The sequence below is a fragment of the Poecile atricapillus genome, chromosome 31 (genome assembly GCF_030490865.1).
Source record: "Poecile atricapillus isolate bPoeAtr1 chromosome 31, bPoeAtr1.hap1, whole genome shotgun sequence".
In the NCBI taxonomy this organism is placed as follows: domain Eukaryota; kingdom Metazoa; phylum Chordata; class Aves; order Passeriformes; family Paridae; genus Poecile; species Poecile atricapillus.
In genome coordinates, this window is record NC_081279.1 from 4,126,124 (window position 1) to 4,142,594 (window position 16,471).

The following is a 16,471-nucleotide window of genomic DNA, read 5'->3' on the forward strand; positions in this document are numbered from 1 at the left end:
GTTGCTCAGTGTCACCCTGGTGTCACTTGGTGTCACTCTGGTGTCACTCGGTGTCACTCAGTGGCACCTTGGTGGCACCTGGGGTGGTTGGGTGTTGCTCAGTGTCACTCAGTGGCACTTTGGTGGCACCTTGGTGGCACCTGGGGTGGTTGGGTGTCGCTTGGTGTCACCCTGGTGTCACTTGGTGTCACCTGATGTCACCTGGGGTCACCTCATGTCACCCTGGTGGCACTCAGTGGCACTCAGTGGCACCTTGGTGGCATCTGGGGTGGTTGGGTGTTGCTCGGTGTCATCCTGGTGGCACTCAGTGGTACCTTGGTGGCACCTTGGTGGCATCTGGGGTGGTTGGGTGTTGCTCTGATGTCACCCTGATGTCACTCAGTGTCACTCAATGTCACCTGGTGTCACTCTGATGTCACTCAGTGTCACCCGGTGTCACCCTGGTGTCATTGGGTGTTGCCCGGTGTCACTGTGGTGTCACTGTGGTGTCACTGTGGTGTCACTCAGTGTCACTCAGTGTCACCCGGTGTCACCCCAGTGTCACTCAGTGTCACCCCGGTGTCACTCTGGTGTCACCCGGTGTCACCCGTTGCTGACGGTGACATTTTGGGTGCAGAAAGAGGTGATTCAGGCGCTGCCCAAACTCATCAAACTCAACCCCATCGTGGTCAAGGAGGTTTTCAATCGTCTGCTGGGGACACAGCACGGTGAGGGACACCTGGGGGGACATGGGGGGACATGGGGACACCTGGGGGGACATGGGGACACACCTGGGGACACACCTGGGGACACCTGGGGACACCTGGGGACACCTGGGGGGACATGGGGACACCTGGGGGGACATGGGGACACCTGGGGACACCTGGGGATACACCTGGGGACACCTGGGGACACACCTGGGGACACCTGGGGGGACATGGGGACACACCTGGGGACACCTGGGGACACCTGGGGGGACATGGGGACAGCTGGGGACACCTGGGGACACCTGGGGACACACCTGGATACACCTGGGGACACCTGGGGATACACCTGGGGACACCTGGGGACAGCTGGGGGGACATGGGGACACCTGGGGACACCTGGGGGGACATGGGGACACACCTGGGGACATGTGGGGACACCTGGGGACACCTGGGGGGACATGGGGATACACCTGGATACACCTGGGACACCTGGGGACAGCTGGGGACAGTTTGGGATGGCTTGGGGACAGTTTGGGGACACCTGGGGGCAGTTTGGGATGGCTTGGGGACAGTTTGGGGACACCTGGGGACAGTTTGGGATGGCTGGGGACAGCTTGGGGACAGTTTGGGGACACCTGGGGACAGTTTGGGATGGCTGGGGACAGTTTGGGGACACCTGGGGAGAGTTTGGGGACACCTGGGGACAGTTTGGGATGTCACCCCCCGGTGTCCCCGCAGGTGACGGCGCCTCGGCCGTGTCCCCCCTGAACCCCGGGGAGCTCCTGATCGCCCTCCACAACATCGACTCCTCCAAGTGTGACATGAAATCCATCATCAAAGGTGGGGACAGGGGACACCTGGGGACACCTGGGGACACCTGGGAGGGTGACAGGGACATGGGGACACCCATGGGTGACACAGGACAGGGGGACATGGGGACACGGGACCCCTCCACAACATCGACTCCTCCAAGTGTGACATGAAATCCATCATCAAAGGTGGGGACAGGGGACACCTGGGGACACCTGGGGACACCTGGGGACACCTGGGGGTGACAGGGACACCCAGGGGTGACACAGGACAGGGGACACCCATGGGGACACCGGGGGGTGACACAGGACATGGGGACATGGGGACACGGGACCCCTCCACAACATCGACTGCTCCAAGTGTGACATGAAATCCATCATCAAAGGTGGGGACATGGGGGGGACATGTCCCAGTTTGTCCCAGTTTGTCCCAGTTTGTCCCAGTTTGTCCCGGTGTCCTCTCAGTTTGTCCCAGTGTCTCCCAGTCCCTCCCAGTCCCCTCCCAGTCCCTCCCAGTCCCCTCCCAGTGCCTCCCAGTCCCTCCCAGTGCCTCCCAGTCCCTCCCAGTCCCCTCCCAGTCCCTCCCAGTGCCTCCCAGTCCCTCCCAGTGCCTCCCAGTCCCTCCCAGTCCCCTCCCAGTCCCTCCCAGTGCCTCCCAGTCCCTCCCAGTCCCCTCCCAGTCCCTCCCAGTGCCTCCCAGTCCCTCCCACTCCCCCCGAATCCCCTCCCAGTCCCTCCCAGTCCCCTCCCAGTGTCCCCCAGTCCCTCCCAATCCCCTCCCAATCCCTTCCCAGTCCCTCTCACTCCCCCCGAATCCCCTCCCAGTGTCCCCCACTCCCCTCCCAGTGCCCCCGAATCCCCTCCCAGTCCCCTCCAGTGCCCCCCAGTCCCTCCCAGTCCCTCTCACTCCCCCCGAATCCCCTCCCACTCCCTCCCAGTCCCTCCCAGTCCCTCTCACTCCCCCCAAATTCCTTCCCAGTCCCTCCCACTCACTCCCAGTCCCCTCCCACTCACTCCCGGTCCCTCCCAGTCCCTCCCAGTCACTCCCACTCCCCCCGAATCCCCTCCCAATCCCCTCCCAGTCCCTCCCAGTCCCTCTTACTCCCCCCGAATCCCCTCCCAGTCCCTCCCAGTGCCCCCCAGTCCCTCCCAGTGTCCCCACTGTCCCCCGTGTCCCCGCAGCCACCAACCTGTGCTTTGCCGAGCGCAACGTTTACACCTCGGAGGTTCTGGCGGTGGTGATGCAGCAGCTGATGGAGCAGAGCCCGCTGCCGATGCTGCTGATGCGCACGGTGATCCAGGCCCTGACCATGTACCCCCGGCTGGGCGGCTTCGTCATGAACATCCTGTCCCGCCTCATCATGAAACAGGTCAGGGCACCCCAAAATCACCCCAAAATCACCCAAAATCACCCCAAAATCCCGCTGGAATTACCCCAAAATTCACCCAAAAACCGGTCCTGGAATTCCTGATGTGTGCCATGATCCGGGCACTGCCTGGGCGGCTTTGAAGTGAACGTCTTGTCCAAGGTCGTGATGGAACTGGTACCAAAATCCCTCAGAATTACCAAAAAAATTCCTGTAAAAATCCCCCAGAATTGACCCAAAAATCCTGCAAAAATCCTGATGGAATTACCCCAAAATCACCCCAAAATCAGTCCTGGAATTCCTGATGTGTGCCGTGATCCGGGTCCTGACCATGTACCCCCGGCTGGGCGGCTTCGTCATGAACATCCTGTCCCGCCTCATCATGAAACAGGTCAGGGCACCCCAAAATCACCCAAAATCACCCCAAAATCCTGCAAAAATCCTGCAAAAATCCCGCTGGAATTACCCCAAAAAACGACCCCAAAACTGGTCCTGGAATTCCCGATGTGTGCCGTGATCCGGGGGCTTCGTCATGAACATCCTGTCCCGCCTCATCATGAAACAGGTCAGGGCACCCCAAAATCACCCAAAATCACCCCAAAATCCTGCAAAAATCCCGCTGGAATTACCCCCAAATCACCCAAAATCCCGATGGAATTACCCCAAAATTCACCCCAAAATTCATCCGAAAACTGGCTCCAAAATTCCCGATGTGTGCGGTGATCCGGGGGCTTCGTTATGAACAACCTGTCCCGCCTCATCATGAAACAGGTCAGGGCACCCCAAAATCACCCCAAAATCACCCAAAATCCCGCTGGAATTACCCCAAAAAACGACCCCAAAACTGGTCTTGGAATTCCGGATGTGTGCCGTGATCCGGGGGCTTCGTCATGAACATCCTGTCCTGCCTCATCATGAAACAGGTCAGGGGACCCCAAAATCACCCCAAAATCACCCAGAATTACCCCAAAATCACCCGGAATCACCCCAAAATCCCACTGGAATTACCCCAAAATTCACCCCAAAATTCCTGATGTGTGCCGTGACCCGGGCACTGACCATGTACCCCCGGCTGGGCGGCTTCGTCATGAACATCCTGTCCCGCCTCATCATGAAACAGGTCAGGGCACCCCAAAATCACCCCAAATCACCCCAAAATCACCCAAAATCCCGCTGGAGTTACCCCAAAATTCACCCCAAAACCGACCCCAAAACTGGTCCTGGAATTCCCGATGTGTGCCGTGATCCGGGGGCTTCGTCATGAACATCCTGTCCGGCCTCATCATGAAACAGGTCAGGGCACCCCAAAATCACCCAAAATCACCCCAAAAATTCCTGTAAAAATCCCCCAGAATTGACCCAAAATCGCCCAGAATTGCCCCAGAAATTCCTGTAAAAATCCCCCAGAATTGACCCAAAATTCCTGCAAAAATCCCGCTGGAATTACCCCAAAATTCCCCTGGAATTGCCCCAAAATTCACCCCAAAATCGGTCCCGGAATTCCGGATGTGCGCCGTGATCCAGGTGGGATCAGTCAAGGTATGGAAAGGCTTCGTCCCAGGTGACCCTCAGGTGATTCCAGGTGACTCCCAGGTGTCCCCAGGTGTCCCTCAGGTGTCCCCAGATGTGCTCAGGTGTCCCCAGATGTCCCTCAGGTGACTCCAGGTGTCCCTCAGGTGACTCCAGGTGTCCCCAGGTGTCCCTCAGGTGTTCCCAGGTGACTCCAGGTGTCCCCAGATGTGCTCAGGTGTCCCTCAGGTGTCCCCAGATGTCCCTCAGGTGACTCCAGGTGTCCCCAGGTGCCCCTCAGGTGTCCCCAGGTGATTCCAGGTGTGCTCAGGTGACTCCAGGTGTATCTCCAGGTGTCCCCAGGTGACTCCAGGTGTCCCCAGGTGACTCCAGGTGTATCTCCAGGTGACCCCAGGTTTCCCCAGGTGACTCCAGGTGTCCCCAGGTGATTCCAGGTGTGCTCAGGTGCCCCTCAGGTGTCCCCAGGTGATTCCAGGTGTCCCCAGGTGTCCCCAGGTGTCCCCAGGTGTGCTCAGGTGACTCCAGGTGTATCTCCAGGTGACCCCAGGTGTCTCTCCAGGTGTGGAAGTACCCCAAGGTGTGGGAGGGGTTCATCAAGTGCTGCCAGAGGACCAAGCCCCAGTCCCTGCAGGTGTCCCCAGGTGTCCCCAGATGTCCCCAGGTGTATCTCCAGGTGACCTCAGGTGTCTCCCCAGGTGTGGAAGTACCCCAAGGTGTGGGAGGGGTTCATCAAGTGCTGCCAGAGGACCAAGCCCCAGTCCCTGCAGGTGTCCCCAGGTGTCCCCAGGTGACTCCAGGTGACCCCAGGTGTCCTCAGGTGTCCCCAGGTGTCCCCAGGTGACTCCAGGTGTGCTCAGGTGACTCCAGGTGTATCTCCAGGTGACCCCAGGTGTCTCCCCAGGTGTGGAAGTACCCCAAGGTGTGGGAGGGGTTCATCAAGTGCTGCCAGAGGACCAAGCCCCAGTCCCTGCAGGTGTCCCCAGGTGTCCCTCAGGTGTCCCCAGGTGTCCCCAGGTGACTCCAGGTGTCCCCAGGTGTCCCCAGGTGACTCCAGGTGTCTCTCCAGGTGTGGAAGTACCCCAAGGTGTGGGAGGGGTTCATCAAGTGCTGCCAGAGGACCAAGCCCCAGTCCTTCCAGGTGGTTCTGCAGCTGCCCCCGCCCCAGCTCGCCGCCGTCTTCGAGAAGTGCCCGGAGCTGCGCGAGCCCCTCCTGAGCCACGTGAGGGCCCTCACACCCCACCAGGTGAGACCTCCTGGGGACAGGTGAGACCTCCTGGGCATGGGGGACATCCCCTGGGGACAGGTGAGACCACCCTTGGGGACAGGTGAGGTACACCTGGGTGTGGGGGACATTCCCTGGGGACAGGTGAGACCACCCTTGGGGACAGGTGAGGTACACCTGCCCACAGGTGAGACCCCCTGGGCATGGGGGACATGTCCTGGGGGACAGGTGAGACCTCCTGGGCATGGGGGACATGTCTTGGGCATGGGGGACATCCCTTGGGGGACAGGTGACGTCGTTTGGGGACAGGTGAGACCTCCTGGGTATTGGGGACCTCCCTTGGGGGACAGGTGAGATGTCCCTGGGTATGGGGGACATCTCCTGGGAACAGGTGACACACCTGAGGACAGGTGACACATCTGGGGACAGGTGACACACCTGAGGACAGGTGACACATCTGGGGACAGGTGACACACCTGAGGACAGGTGACACACACCTGAGGACAGGTGACACACCTGAGGACAGGTGACACACACCTGAGGACAGGTGACACACCTGAGGACAGGTGACACACACCTGAGGACAGGTGACACACACCTGAGGACAGGTGTGACACACCTGAGGACAGGTGACACACACCTGAGGACAGGTGACACACCTGGGGACAGGTGACACACACCTGAGGACAGGTGTGACACACCTGAAGTGTCACCTGTCGCGTCTCTGTCCCAGCAAGCGCACATCCCGCTGTCCACCATGGCCATCCTGGAGGCCACCACGCGCCACGAGCCCGAGGGGACACCTGGAGAGGTGAGCAGGGACACCTGGACAGGTGAGGATGGGGGGGTTCAGGGGGTTCAGGTGACCCCAGACCCACCTGGACAGGTGAGGATGAGGGGTTCAGGTGACCCCAGACCCACCTGCACAGGTGAGGATGAGGGGTTCAGGTGACCCCAGACCCACCTGGGGACACCTGGACAGGTGAGGATGGGGGGGTTCAGGTGACCCCAGACCCACCTGGGGACACCTGGACAGGTGAGGATGGGGGGGTTCAGGTGACCCCAGACCCACCTGGACAGGTGAGGATGGGGGGGTTCAGGGGGTTCAGGTGACCCCAGGCCCACCTGGACAGGTGAGGACGGGGGGTTCAGGTGACCCCAGACCCACCTGGGGACACCTGGACAGGTGAGGATGGGGGATTCAGGGGGTTCAGGTGACCCCAGACCCACCTGGACAGGTGAGGATGAGGGGTTCAGGTGACCCCAGACCCACCTGGACAGGTGAGGATGGGGGGGTTCAGGGGGTTCAGGTGACCCCAGACCCACCTGGGGACACCTGGACAGGTGAGGATGGGGGGGTTCAGGGGGTTCAGGTGACCCCAGACCCACCTGCACAGGTGAGGATGGGGGGGTCCAGGTGACCCCAGACCCACCTGCACAGGTGAATCCCGAGGTGCCCCCCCCCGAGAACACCTGAAGTTTTTTGGGGGGGGTCCCACCTGGGGGGGGGTTCCACCCTCACCTCCCCCCCCCAATCCCCAGGAGAAGCCCCCCAAGCGCGAGGAGGACCCCAAATCCAAGGGGGTCCCGGGGGGGGGTCCCGGCTCGGGCTCCTCCCCCCCCGAAGCCCCCCCCGAGCTGGGGGGGGGGTCCCGACCTGGAGCCCCCCTCGATCTTCATCAGCGTCCCCGAGGATGAGGAGAGCTCGGGGGGGGGCGACGCCTCCCCCCCCGACAGCGCCCTGGAGACCCCCAAGGTGAGACCACCCCCCCTTCCCCCCCCGGGGCGGATTTTGGGGAGGGGGGTTCATTTCTGACCCTCCCTGGGTCAGATTTGGGGAGGGGGGTTCATTTCTAACCCCCCCAGGGCGGATTTTGGGGAGGGGGGTTCATTTCTAACCCCCCCATACCCAATTTTGGGGAGGGGGATTCATTTCTGACCCCCCCCCGGGGCAGATTTTGGGGAGGGGGGTTCATTTCTAACCCCCCCGGGGTGGATTTTGGGGAGGGGGGTTCATTCCTGACCCCCCCCCTGGGGCGGATTTTGGGGAGGGGGATTCATTTCTAACCCCCCCATACCCAATTTTGGGGAGGGGGATTCATTTCTGACCCCCCCTGGGTCAGATTTGGGGAGGGGGATTCATTTCTGACCCCCCCATACCCAATTTTGGGGAGGGGTCCCTCCATTCCCCAATTTTGGGGAGGGGGATTCATTTCTGACCCCCCCTGGGTGGATTTTGGGGAGGGGGGATCATTTCTAACCCCCCCATACCCAATTTTGGGGAGGGGGATTCATTTCTAACCCCCCCCGGGGCAGATTTTGGGGAGGGGGATCATTCCTAAGACCCCCACCCAATTTTGGGGAGGGGGTCCCTCCCACCCAATTTTGGGGTGGGGGTCCCTCCCACCCAATTTTGGGGTGGGGGTCCCTCCCACCCAATTTTGGGGAGGGGTCCCTCCCACCCAATTTTGGGGAGGGGTCCCTCCATACCCGGATTTTGGGGAGGGGTCCCTCCACACCCCAGTTTTGGGGAGGGGGCGGGACCATTTCTAAACCCCCCCACCCAATTTTGGGGAGGGGGTCCCTCCATTCCCCAATTATGGGGAGGGGTCCCTCCCACCCAATTTTGGGGTGGGGGTCCCTCCATACCCGGATTTTGGGGAGGGGTCTCTCCATACCCGAATTTTGGGGAGGGGTCCCTCCATTCCCAATTTAGGGGTGGGGGTCCCTCCACACCCCAATTTCGGGGAGGGGTCCCTCCCACCCAATTTTGGGGAGGGGGTCCCTCCATTCCCCAATTTCGGGGAGGGGGCTGGGACCCCCCCCTAACGCCCCCTCCCCAATTTCCCCCCCCAGGACCCCCCGGTGGTCTCGGAGCCCCCCCAGAGCGAAGCCCCTCCCCCCTGCAGCCCCCCCTCGTCGGAGCCGCCCCCCCCCGGCACCCAGAGCCCCGAGGCGCCCCCTCCCCCCCCCGACGGCCCCGCCCACCCCTGAGACCCCTCCCCTCGCCCCTCCCCCCCCGACGGCCCCGCCCACCCCTGAGACCCCTCCCCTCGCCCCTCCCCCACCGTGGGCGGGGCTTAATAAAAAATGTGGGCGGAGTTTCGGGGGTCCCGCCTCTTTTATTTGGGGGGGGTCGCTGAGATTGGGGGCGTGGCCTCGTGTTTTTGGGGGGTGGGGTCTTTGCCTGGTGGGGGTGGGGTCTGGGTATGCAAATTAAGGGGTGGAGCCGATTTTGGGGTGTTTTTGTGGGTGTGGCTTGGGTGGGACACGCCTTTGGGTGGGGCTTGGCACGGTGGTGGGCGTGGCCTTAATTTTGGGGTGGGGTTTGCACAAATTGGGGGGGGTGGTCTCATTTGGGGTGTAATTAATTGGGGGCGTGGTCTCATTTAGGGGTGTGGTCTCATTTGGGGTGTAAATTGTGGGCGTGGTCTCATTTGGGGTGTAATTAATTTGGGGCGTGGTCTCATTTGGGGTGTAATTAATTTGGGGCGTGGTCTCATTTGGGGTGTAATTAATTGGGGGCGTGGTCTCATTTAAGGTGTAATTGGGGGCGTGGTCTCATTTGGGGTGTAATTAATTTGGGGCCTGGTCTCATTTAGGGGTGTGGTCTCATTTGGGGTTTAATTAATTGGGGGCGTGGTCTCATTTGGGTGTAATTAATTGGGGGCGTGGTCTCATTTAGGGGTGTGGTCTCATTTGGGGTGTAATTAATTTGGGGCGTGGTCTCATTTAGGGGTGTGGTCTCATTTGGGGTGTAATTAATTTGGGGCGTGGCCTCATTTTGGGGACGTGGTCCCATTTTGGGGTGCTCATTTGGGGGCGTGGTCCCATTTTGGGTGCTCATTTGGGGGCGTGGCCTCATTTTGGGTGCTCATTGGGGGCGTGGTCTCATTTTGGGTGCTCATTGGGGGCGTGGCCTCATTTTGGGTGCTCATTTGGGGGCGTGGCCTCATTTTGGGTGCTCATTTGGGGGTGCTCATTTGGGGCGTGGCCTCATTTGGGGTGCTCTGTTCAGGGGCGTGGCCTCATTTTGGGGTGCTCATTGGGGGCGTGGCCTCATTTTGGGGTGCTCATTTGGGGGCGTGGCCTCTTGGGGTGCTCATTTGGAGGTGTGGCCTCTTTTGGGGTGCTCATTTGGGGGCGTGGCCTCATTTTGGGGTGCTCTGTTGAGGGTGTGGCCTCATTTAGGGGGCGTGGTCCCATTTTGGGTGCTCATTTGGGGGCATGGCCTCATTTTGGGGGTGTGGCCTCATTTTGGGGTGATCTCATTTGGGGGTGTGACATCAATTGGGGCGTGGCCTCATTTTGGGGCGTGGCCTCATTTAGAGGTGATCTCATTTGGGGCGTGGCCTCATTGGGGGTGTGGCCTCATTTTGGGGGCGTGGCCTCATTTTGGGTGCTCGTTTGGGGGCGTGGCCTCATTTTGGGTGCTCATTTGGGGGCGTGGTCTCATTTGGGGGTGCTCATTTGGGGGCGTGGCCTCATCTGGGGGCGTGGCATCATCTCGGGGTGCTCGTTGGGGGCGTGGTCTCATTTGGAGGCGTGTCCTCATGGGGGCGTGGTCTCATTTTGGGGGCGTGGCCTATTTTCGGGGTGCTCTGTTGGGGCGTGGCCTCATTTGGAGGCGTGGCCTCATTTGGAGGCGTGGCCTCATTTTGGGGGCGTGGCCTCATTATGGGGGCGTGGCCTAATTTCGGGGTGCTCTGTTGAGGGCGTGGCCTCATTATGGGGGCGTGGCCTCATCATGGGGGCGTGGCCTCCCTCCCTCCTCGCCCTCTGATTGGCCCTTCCCCCTCGCTGGGCGTGTCCCCGCTGTCTCAGCCCCATCATGGCGGCGGCCTCTCCCTCACGGCCCTGACGCGGTTCCGGCGGCCATGGCGGCGGCGGCGGCGGCGGCTCCGGGCCCGGCCGAGGCTCCCGCGGCTCCTCCGGAGCTCAAGAGCCGCTTCCGCACCCGCGAGGGCTCCTACCGCCTGCTGGGCCCCGCCACCGCCGCCGCCGCCGCCGCCGCCAGCGGGGCCGAGCCCGCCGGGCCCGCCCCGCCGGGCCCCGGGGCGCTGCCGCCGGTTCGGCTCTCGGTGGTGAGGCTGGCGAGGAACCGGAGCCCGCCCGGAGGAGCCGCCGAGAGGAGCCGGGTGTGCTGTAACCTCGGCAGGGAGTTGCATTTCTATGGAGGGGCAGGAGCTGGAGGACGCGGCAGCCGGAGGGTAACGGGGGAAACCGGGGGGGAAACGGGGGGAGAAACGGGGGGAAAATGGGGGGGGAAACGGGGGGGAAACGGGGGGGAGAAATGGGCGGAAAACGGGGGAAAACCAGGGAGAAACGGAGGGGAAAACGGGGGGAGAAATGGGGGGGAAATGGGGGGAAAGCCGGGGGGATAAATGGGGGGAAAACCGGGGAGAAACGGGGGGGAAAACGGGGAGAAACGGGGGAGAACCGGGGGGAGAAATGGGGGGAAAACCGGGGAGAAAACTGGGGGGAAAATGGGGGAGAAACCGGGGAAAAAACCGGGGAGAAACGGGGGGAAAACGGGGGAGAAACCGGGGGAAAACGGGGGAAAACCGGGGGGGAAAACGGGGGAGGAAACGGGGGAGAAACGGGGGAAAACGGGGGGGAAACTGGGGGGGAAACAGGGGGAAAACCGGGGGGAAATGGGGAGAGAAACCGGGGGGAAATGGGGGAGAAAATGGGGAAAATGGGGGGGAAATGGGGGAGAAACTGAGGGATTTGGGGGCTGGGGGTCTGGGGTGTTGGGAGGGGAATAACGGGGAAATGGCGGGAAAAGGTGACCCCAGAATTGGTGACAGTGACCCCAGGGGTGGTGACAGTGACCCCAGGGGTGGTGACAATGACCCCAGGGGTGGTGACAGTGACCCCAGGGGTGGTGACAGTGACCCCAGGGGTGGTGACAATGACCCCAGGGGTGGTGACAATGCCCTGAGGTTGGTGACAATGACCCCAGGGGTGGTGACAGTGACCCCAGGGGTGGTGACAATGACCCAGGGGTGGTGACAATGACCCTGAGGTTGGTGACAATGACCCCAGGTTGGTGACAGGGGTGGTGACAGTGACCCAGGGGTGGTGACAATGACCCCAGGGGTGGTGACAATGACCCAGGGGTGGTGACAATGACCCCAGGGGTGGTGACAGTGACCCCAGGGGTGGTGACAGTGACCCCAGGGGTGGTGACAATGACCCCAAGGGTGGTGACAATGACCTTGAGGTCAGTGACAATGACCCTGAGGTTGGTGACAGTGACCCAGGGGTGGTGACAATGACCCAGGGGTGGTGACAATGACTCCAGGGGTGGTGACAGTGACCCCAGGGGTGGTGACAATGACCCCAGAATTGATGACAATGACCCCAGGGGTGGTGACAATGACCCCAGGTTGGTGACAGGGGTGGTGACAGTGACCCCAGGGGTGGTGACAATGACCCTGAGGTTGGTGACAGTGACCCCGAGGTTGGTGACAATGACCCCAGGGGTGGTGACAATGACCTCGAGATGGATGACAATGACCCCAGGGGTGGTGACAGTGACCCCAGGGGTGGTGACAATGACCCCAGGGGTGGTGACAGTGACCCCAGGGGTGGTGACAATGACCCCAGGGTTGGTGACAATGACCCCAGGGGTGGTGACAATGACTCCAGGGGTGGTGACAATGACCCCGGGGGTGGTGACAATGACCCCAGGGGTGGTGACAGTAACCCAGGGGTGGTGACAGTGACCCCAGGGGTGGTGACAATGACCCCAGGGGTGGTGACAATGACTCCAGGGGTGGTGACAATGACCCCAGAGGTGGTGACAATGACCCCAGGGTGGGTGACAGTGACCCAGGGGTGGTGACAATGACCTTGAGGTCAGTGACAATGACCCAGGGGTGGTGACAATGACCCCAGGGGTGGTGACAATGACCCCAGGTTGGTGACAGGGGTGATGACAATGACCCCAGGTTGGTGACAGGGTTGGTGACAGTGACCCCAGGGGTGGTGACAATGACCCAGGGTTGATGACAGTGACCCTGAGGTTGGTGACAATGACTCCAGGGGTGGTGACAGTGACCCCAGGGGTGGTGACAGTGACCCAGGGGTGGTGACAATGACCCCAGGGGTGGTGACAATGACCCCAGGTTGGTGACAGGGGTGATGACAATGACCCCAGGTTGGTGACAGGGGTGGTGACAGTGACCCCAGGGTTGGTGACAGTGACCCCAGGGTGGTGACAATGACCTCGAGGTCAGTGACAATGACCCCGAGGTTGGTGACAGTGCCCGGTGTCCCCGCAGTCCCTGGACCTGCACCGGCCCATCGACAAACGCGTCTACAAGGGCACCCAGCCCACCTGCCACGACTTCAACCAGTTCACGGCGGGCGCCGAGACGCTGGCGCTGCTGGTCGGCTTCTCGGCCGGGCAGGTGCAGTACCTGGACCTGGCCAAGAAGGACAGCGCCGGGCGGCTCTTCAACGAGGAGGTGAGGGGACATTGGGGCCACCTGGGGCCACCAGGAACCCCTTGAGATCCCCCTTGGGGCCACCAGGAACCCCTTGGGATCCCCCTTGAGACCCCCAGAACCTCCCCAGTTCCACCAGGAACCCCTTGAGATCCTCCTTGGGACCACCAGGATCTCATCAGGGCCACCAGGGACCCCTGTGGGACACTGGGGACACCTTGGGAGCCCTCCTGGGGCCACCAGGAACCCCTTGAGATCCTCCTTGGGACCACCGGGATCTCATCAGGGCCACCAGGAACCCTTTGAGATCCTCCTTGGGACCACCAGGAACCCCTTGAGATCCTCCTTGGGACCACCAGGAACCCCTTGGGACCACCAGGAACCCCTTGAGATCCTCCTTGGGACCACCAGGATCTCATCAGGGCCACCAGGAACCCCTTGAGATCCCCCTTGGGGCCACCAGGAGCCCCTTGGGATCCCCCTTGGGACCACCAGGATCTCATCAGGGCCACCAGGAACCCCTGTGGGACACCGGGAACCCCTTGGGATCCCCTGTGGGACACCAGGGTCACCAGGAACCCCTTGAGATCACCCTTGGGACCACCAGAACCTCCCCAGTTCCACCAGAAACCGCTTGAGATCCCCCCTGGCAGCACCAAGACCCAATCAGGACCACCAAGAACCCCTTGAGATCCCCCTTGGGACCACCAGGAACCTTTTGGGCCCTCCAAGAATTCGCAGGGCCACCAGGAACCCCTTGAGATCCCACTTGGGACCACCAAGAACCCCTTGAGATCCCCCTTGGGACCCTCAGAACCTCCCCAGGACCACCAGGAACCCCTTGGGCCCACCAAGAATTGCCAGGGCCACCAGGAACCCCTCGAGATCCCCCTTGGGACCCCCAAAACCCCTTGAGATCCCACATGGGACCCCCAAAACCCCACCAGAACCACCAAGAACCCCTTGAGATCCCCCTTGGGACCACCAAGAACCCCTTGAGATCCCCCTTGGGACCACCAGAACCACCAGGAACCCCTTGAGATCCCCCTTGAGACCCCCAGAACCTCCCCAGTTCCACCAGAAACCCCTTGAGATCCCACATGAGACCCCCAGAACCTCCCCAGGACCACCAAGGAACCTCTTGGGCCCACTAAGAATTGCCAGGACCACCAGGAACCCCTTGAGATCCCCAAAACCCCACCAGAACCACCAAGAACCCCTTGAGATCCCCCTTGAGACCCCCAAAACCCCACCAGAACCACCAGGAACCCCTTGAGATCCCACATGAGACCCCCAGAACCTCCCCAGGACCACCAGGAACCCCTTGGGCCCACCAAGAATTCCCAGTTCCACCAGGAACCCCTGGAGATGCCTCCACCACCCCCATTTTTAACCCTTTCCCCTCTCCCCTCCCAGCGCCTCATCGACAAATCCAAGGTCACCTTGGTCAGGTGGCTGCCGGACACCGAGCGCCTGTTCCTGGCCTCCCACGCCAGCGGCCACCTGTACCTGTACGACTCGGAACAACCCTGCACCTCCAGCACCCCCCAGTACACCCTCCTGACGCAAGGAGAAGGCTTCAGGGTCTTCTCCAGCAAGAGCAAGACCCCCAGGAACCCCCTGCTGAAGTGGGCGGTGGGCTCGGGGCCGCTGAACGAGTTCGCCTTCTCGCCGGACGGGCGGTGGCTGGCGTGCGTCAGCCAGGACGGCGTCCTCAGGGTGTTCCACTTCTCCTCCATGCTCCTCCAGGGGATGATGAGGAGTTATTTCGGGGGTCTCCTCTGCGTGTGTTGGAGCCCCGACGGTCGTTATGTTGTCACTGGTGGTGAAGATGACCTGGTGACGGTGTGGTCGCTGGCCGAGGGCCGGGTGGTGGCGCGAGGACACGGCCACAAGTCGTGGGTGAACGCGGTGGCCTTCGATCCCTTCATGGGTGGGCGAGGGGAGAGCCCCGAGACCCCCCAGGACCCCTCGGGGGTGGCGTATCGCTTCGGCTCGGCCGGCCAGGACACCCAGTTCTGCCTCTGGGACCTCACCCAGGACGTTCTGGAATCTCGGGGGTCCCTCCCTCGGCTTCGCCCGGCGCCCGGAGACCCCCAGCTCAACCTCTCGGCTTTGCCTCGTTCTTTATCCCGCTCCAACAGCCTCCCCCAAACCGGGGCGGGGGGTCCCCAAATCTCACCCCGAGCCCCCCCGGCGTTGAGCGCGGGGCGTTTCGCCACCCTGACGCTGCGGGACCCCCGAGGAGGAGGAGGAGGAGGAGGAGGAGGAGGAGGAGGAGGAGGAGGAGGAGGAGGAGGAGGAGGCCAGCCCGAAAAGGAGCAGCACAAACGTTACCACAGCTTGGGCAACATCAGCAGGGGAGGGGGAAACGCCGAGAAAACCCCCCCGGGGGGTGGTCCCGGGGGGTCTCGGGGGTCTCTGGACATGGCCAAGGTGTTGGGGACGGCGCTGTGCCCCCGGCTGAACGAGGTGCCGCTGCTGGAGCCGCTGGTGTGCAAGAAAATCGCGCAGGAGAGGCTGACGGTGCTGCTGTTCCTGGAGGATTGTATCGTGACAGCGTGCCAGGAGGGGCTGATCTGCACCTGGGCACGGCCTGGGGTCTCTGTGAGTCTGGGGAGGGGTCTCAGGGGGGATTTGGGGGGTCTCAGGTGGGATTTGGGGGGATTTGGGTGGATTTGGGGTGATTTTGGGATGGTTTAGGGGGTGTTTCAGGAGGGATTTGGGGGTGTCAGGAGCTCCAGGTGTATCGTGACAGCGTGCCAGGAGGGGCTGATCTGCACCTGGGCACGGCCTGGGGTCTCTGTGAGTCTGGGGAGGGGTCTCAGGGGGGATTTGGGGGGTCTCAGGTGGGATTTGGGGGGATTTGAGGAGGTTTTGGGGGGATTTGGGATGGTTTAGGGGGATTTGGGGGGGTTTTGGGGGCAGTTTGGGGTGTCAGGAGCTCCAGGTGTATCGTGACAGCGTGCCAGGAGGGGCTGATCTGCACCTGGGCACGGCCTGGGGTCTCTGTGAGTCTGGGGAGGGGGATTTGGGGAGGTTTTGGGGGGATTTGGGATGGTTTAGGGGGATTTGGGGTGATTTTGAGGTGATTTGGGGAGGTTCAGGAGGGATTTGGGGTGTCAGGAGCTCCAGGTGTATCGTGACAGGTGCCAGGAGGGGCTGATCTGCACCTGGGCACGGCCTGGGGTCTCTGTGAGTGTGGGGAGGGGTCTCAGGTGGGATTTGGGGTGATTTTGGGGGATTTGGGGAGGTTTTGGGTGATTTTGGGTGGTTATCAGGGGGTTTTGGGGGCAGTTTGGGGTGTCAGGAGCTGCAGGTGTATCGTGACAGGTGCCAGGAGGGGCTGATCTGCACCTGGGCACGGCCTGGGGTCTCTGTGTGTGGGGAGGGGTCCTGGGTA

The 16,471-nt window shown here is 61.8% G+C and overlaps 2 protein-coding genes and 1 long non-coding RNA gene across 3 annotated transcripts in view; all 3 read left to right on the top strand.

The window, feature by feature from the left end:
• SYMPK (symplekin scaffold protein) overlaps positions 1-8,550 on the top strand; it is a 39,900-nt gene extending 31,350 nt beyond the window's left edge. The window contains exons 21-31 of the mRNA XM_058859974.1: positions 617-707; positions 1,425-1,526; positions 2,678-2,951; positions 3,153-3,253; positions 3,786-3,982; positions 4,952-5,023; positions 5,220-5,375; positions 5,459-5,635; positions 6,348-6,425; positions 7,157-7,370; positions 8,471-8,550. Coding sequence (XP_058715957.1) covers positions 617-707; positions 1,425-1,526; positions 2,678-2,951; positions 3,153-3,253; positions 3,786-3,982; positions 4,952-5,023; positions 5,220-5,375; positions 5,459-5,635; positions 6,348-6,425; positions 7,157-7,312 — 1,404 coding nt within the window. The 3' untranslated portion in view covers positions 7,313-7,370; positions 8,471-8,550. The remainder of the gene's footprint in view (positions 1-616; positions 708-1,424; positions 1,527-2,677; positions 2,952-3,152; positions 3,254-3,785; positions 3,983-4,951; positions 5,024-5,219; positions 5,376-5,458; positions 5,636-6,347; positions 6,426-7,156; positions 7,371-8,470) is intronic.
• LOC131590118 (uncharacterized) lies at positions 4,165-4,685 on the top strand. The gene is made up of 3 exons (XR_009279976.1): positions 4,165-4,444; positions 4,549-4,620; positions 4,662-4,685. It is a non-coding gene; the product is annotated as an uncharacterized LOC131590118 (long non-coding RNA).
• A 1,864-nt stretch (positions 8,551-10,414) lies between the features above and the next one.
• Positions 10,415-16,234, top strand: DMWD (DM1 locus, WD repeat containing). Its single transcript, XM_058859812.1, has 4 exons — positions 10,415-10,824; positions 12,904-13,089; positions 14,485-15,691; positions 16,218-16,234. The coding sequence occupies exons 1-4, from the start codon at positions 10,492-10,494 to the stop codon at positions 16,232-16,234; spliced, it is 1,743 nt and encodes a 580-aa protein (XP_058715795.1). The 5' UTR covers positions 10,415-10,491.
• Positions 16,235-16,471: the final 237 nt, after the last annotated feature.

Coding starts and splice junctions, on each gene's coding strand:
- DMWD (XM_058859812.1), top strand. CDS start 10,492: ATGGCGGCGGCGGCGGCGGCGGCTCCGGGCCCGGCCGAGGCTCCCGCG. Junction 10,825..12,903: donor GAGGACGCGGCAGCCGGAGG/GTAACGGGGGAA, acceptor GTGTCCCCGCAG/TCCCTGGACCTGCACCGGCC. Junction 13,090..14,484: donor GGCGGCTCTTCAACGAGGAG/GTGAGGGGACAT, acceptor CTCCCCTCCCAG/CGCCTCATCGACAAATCCAA.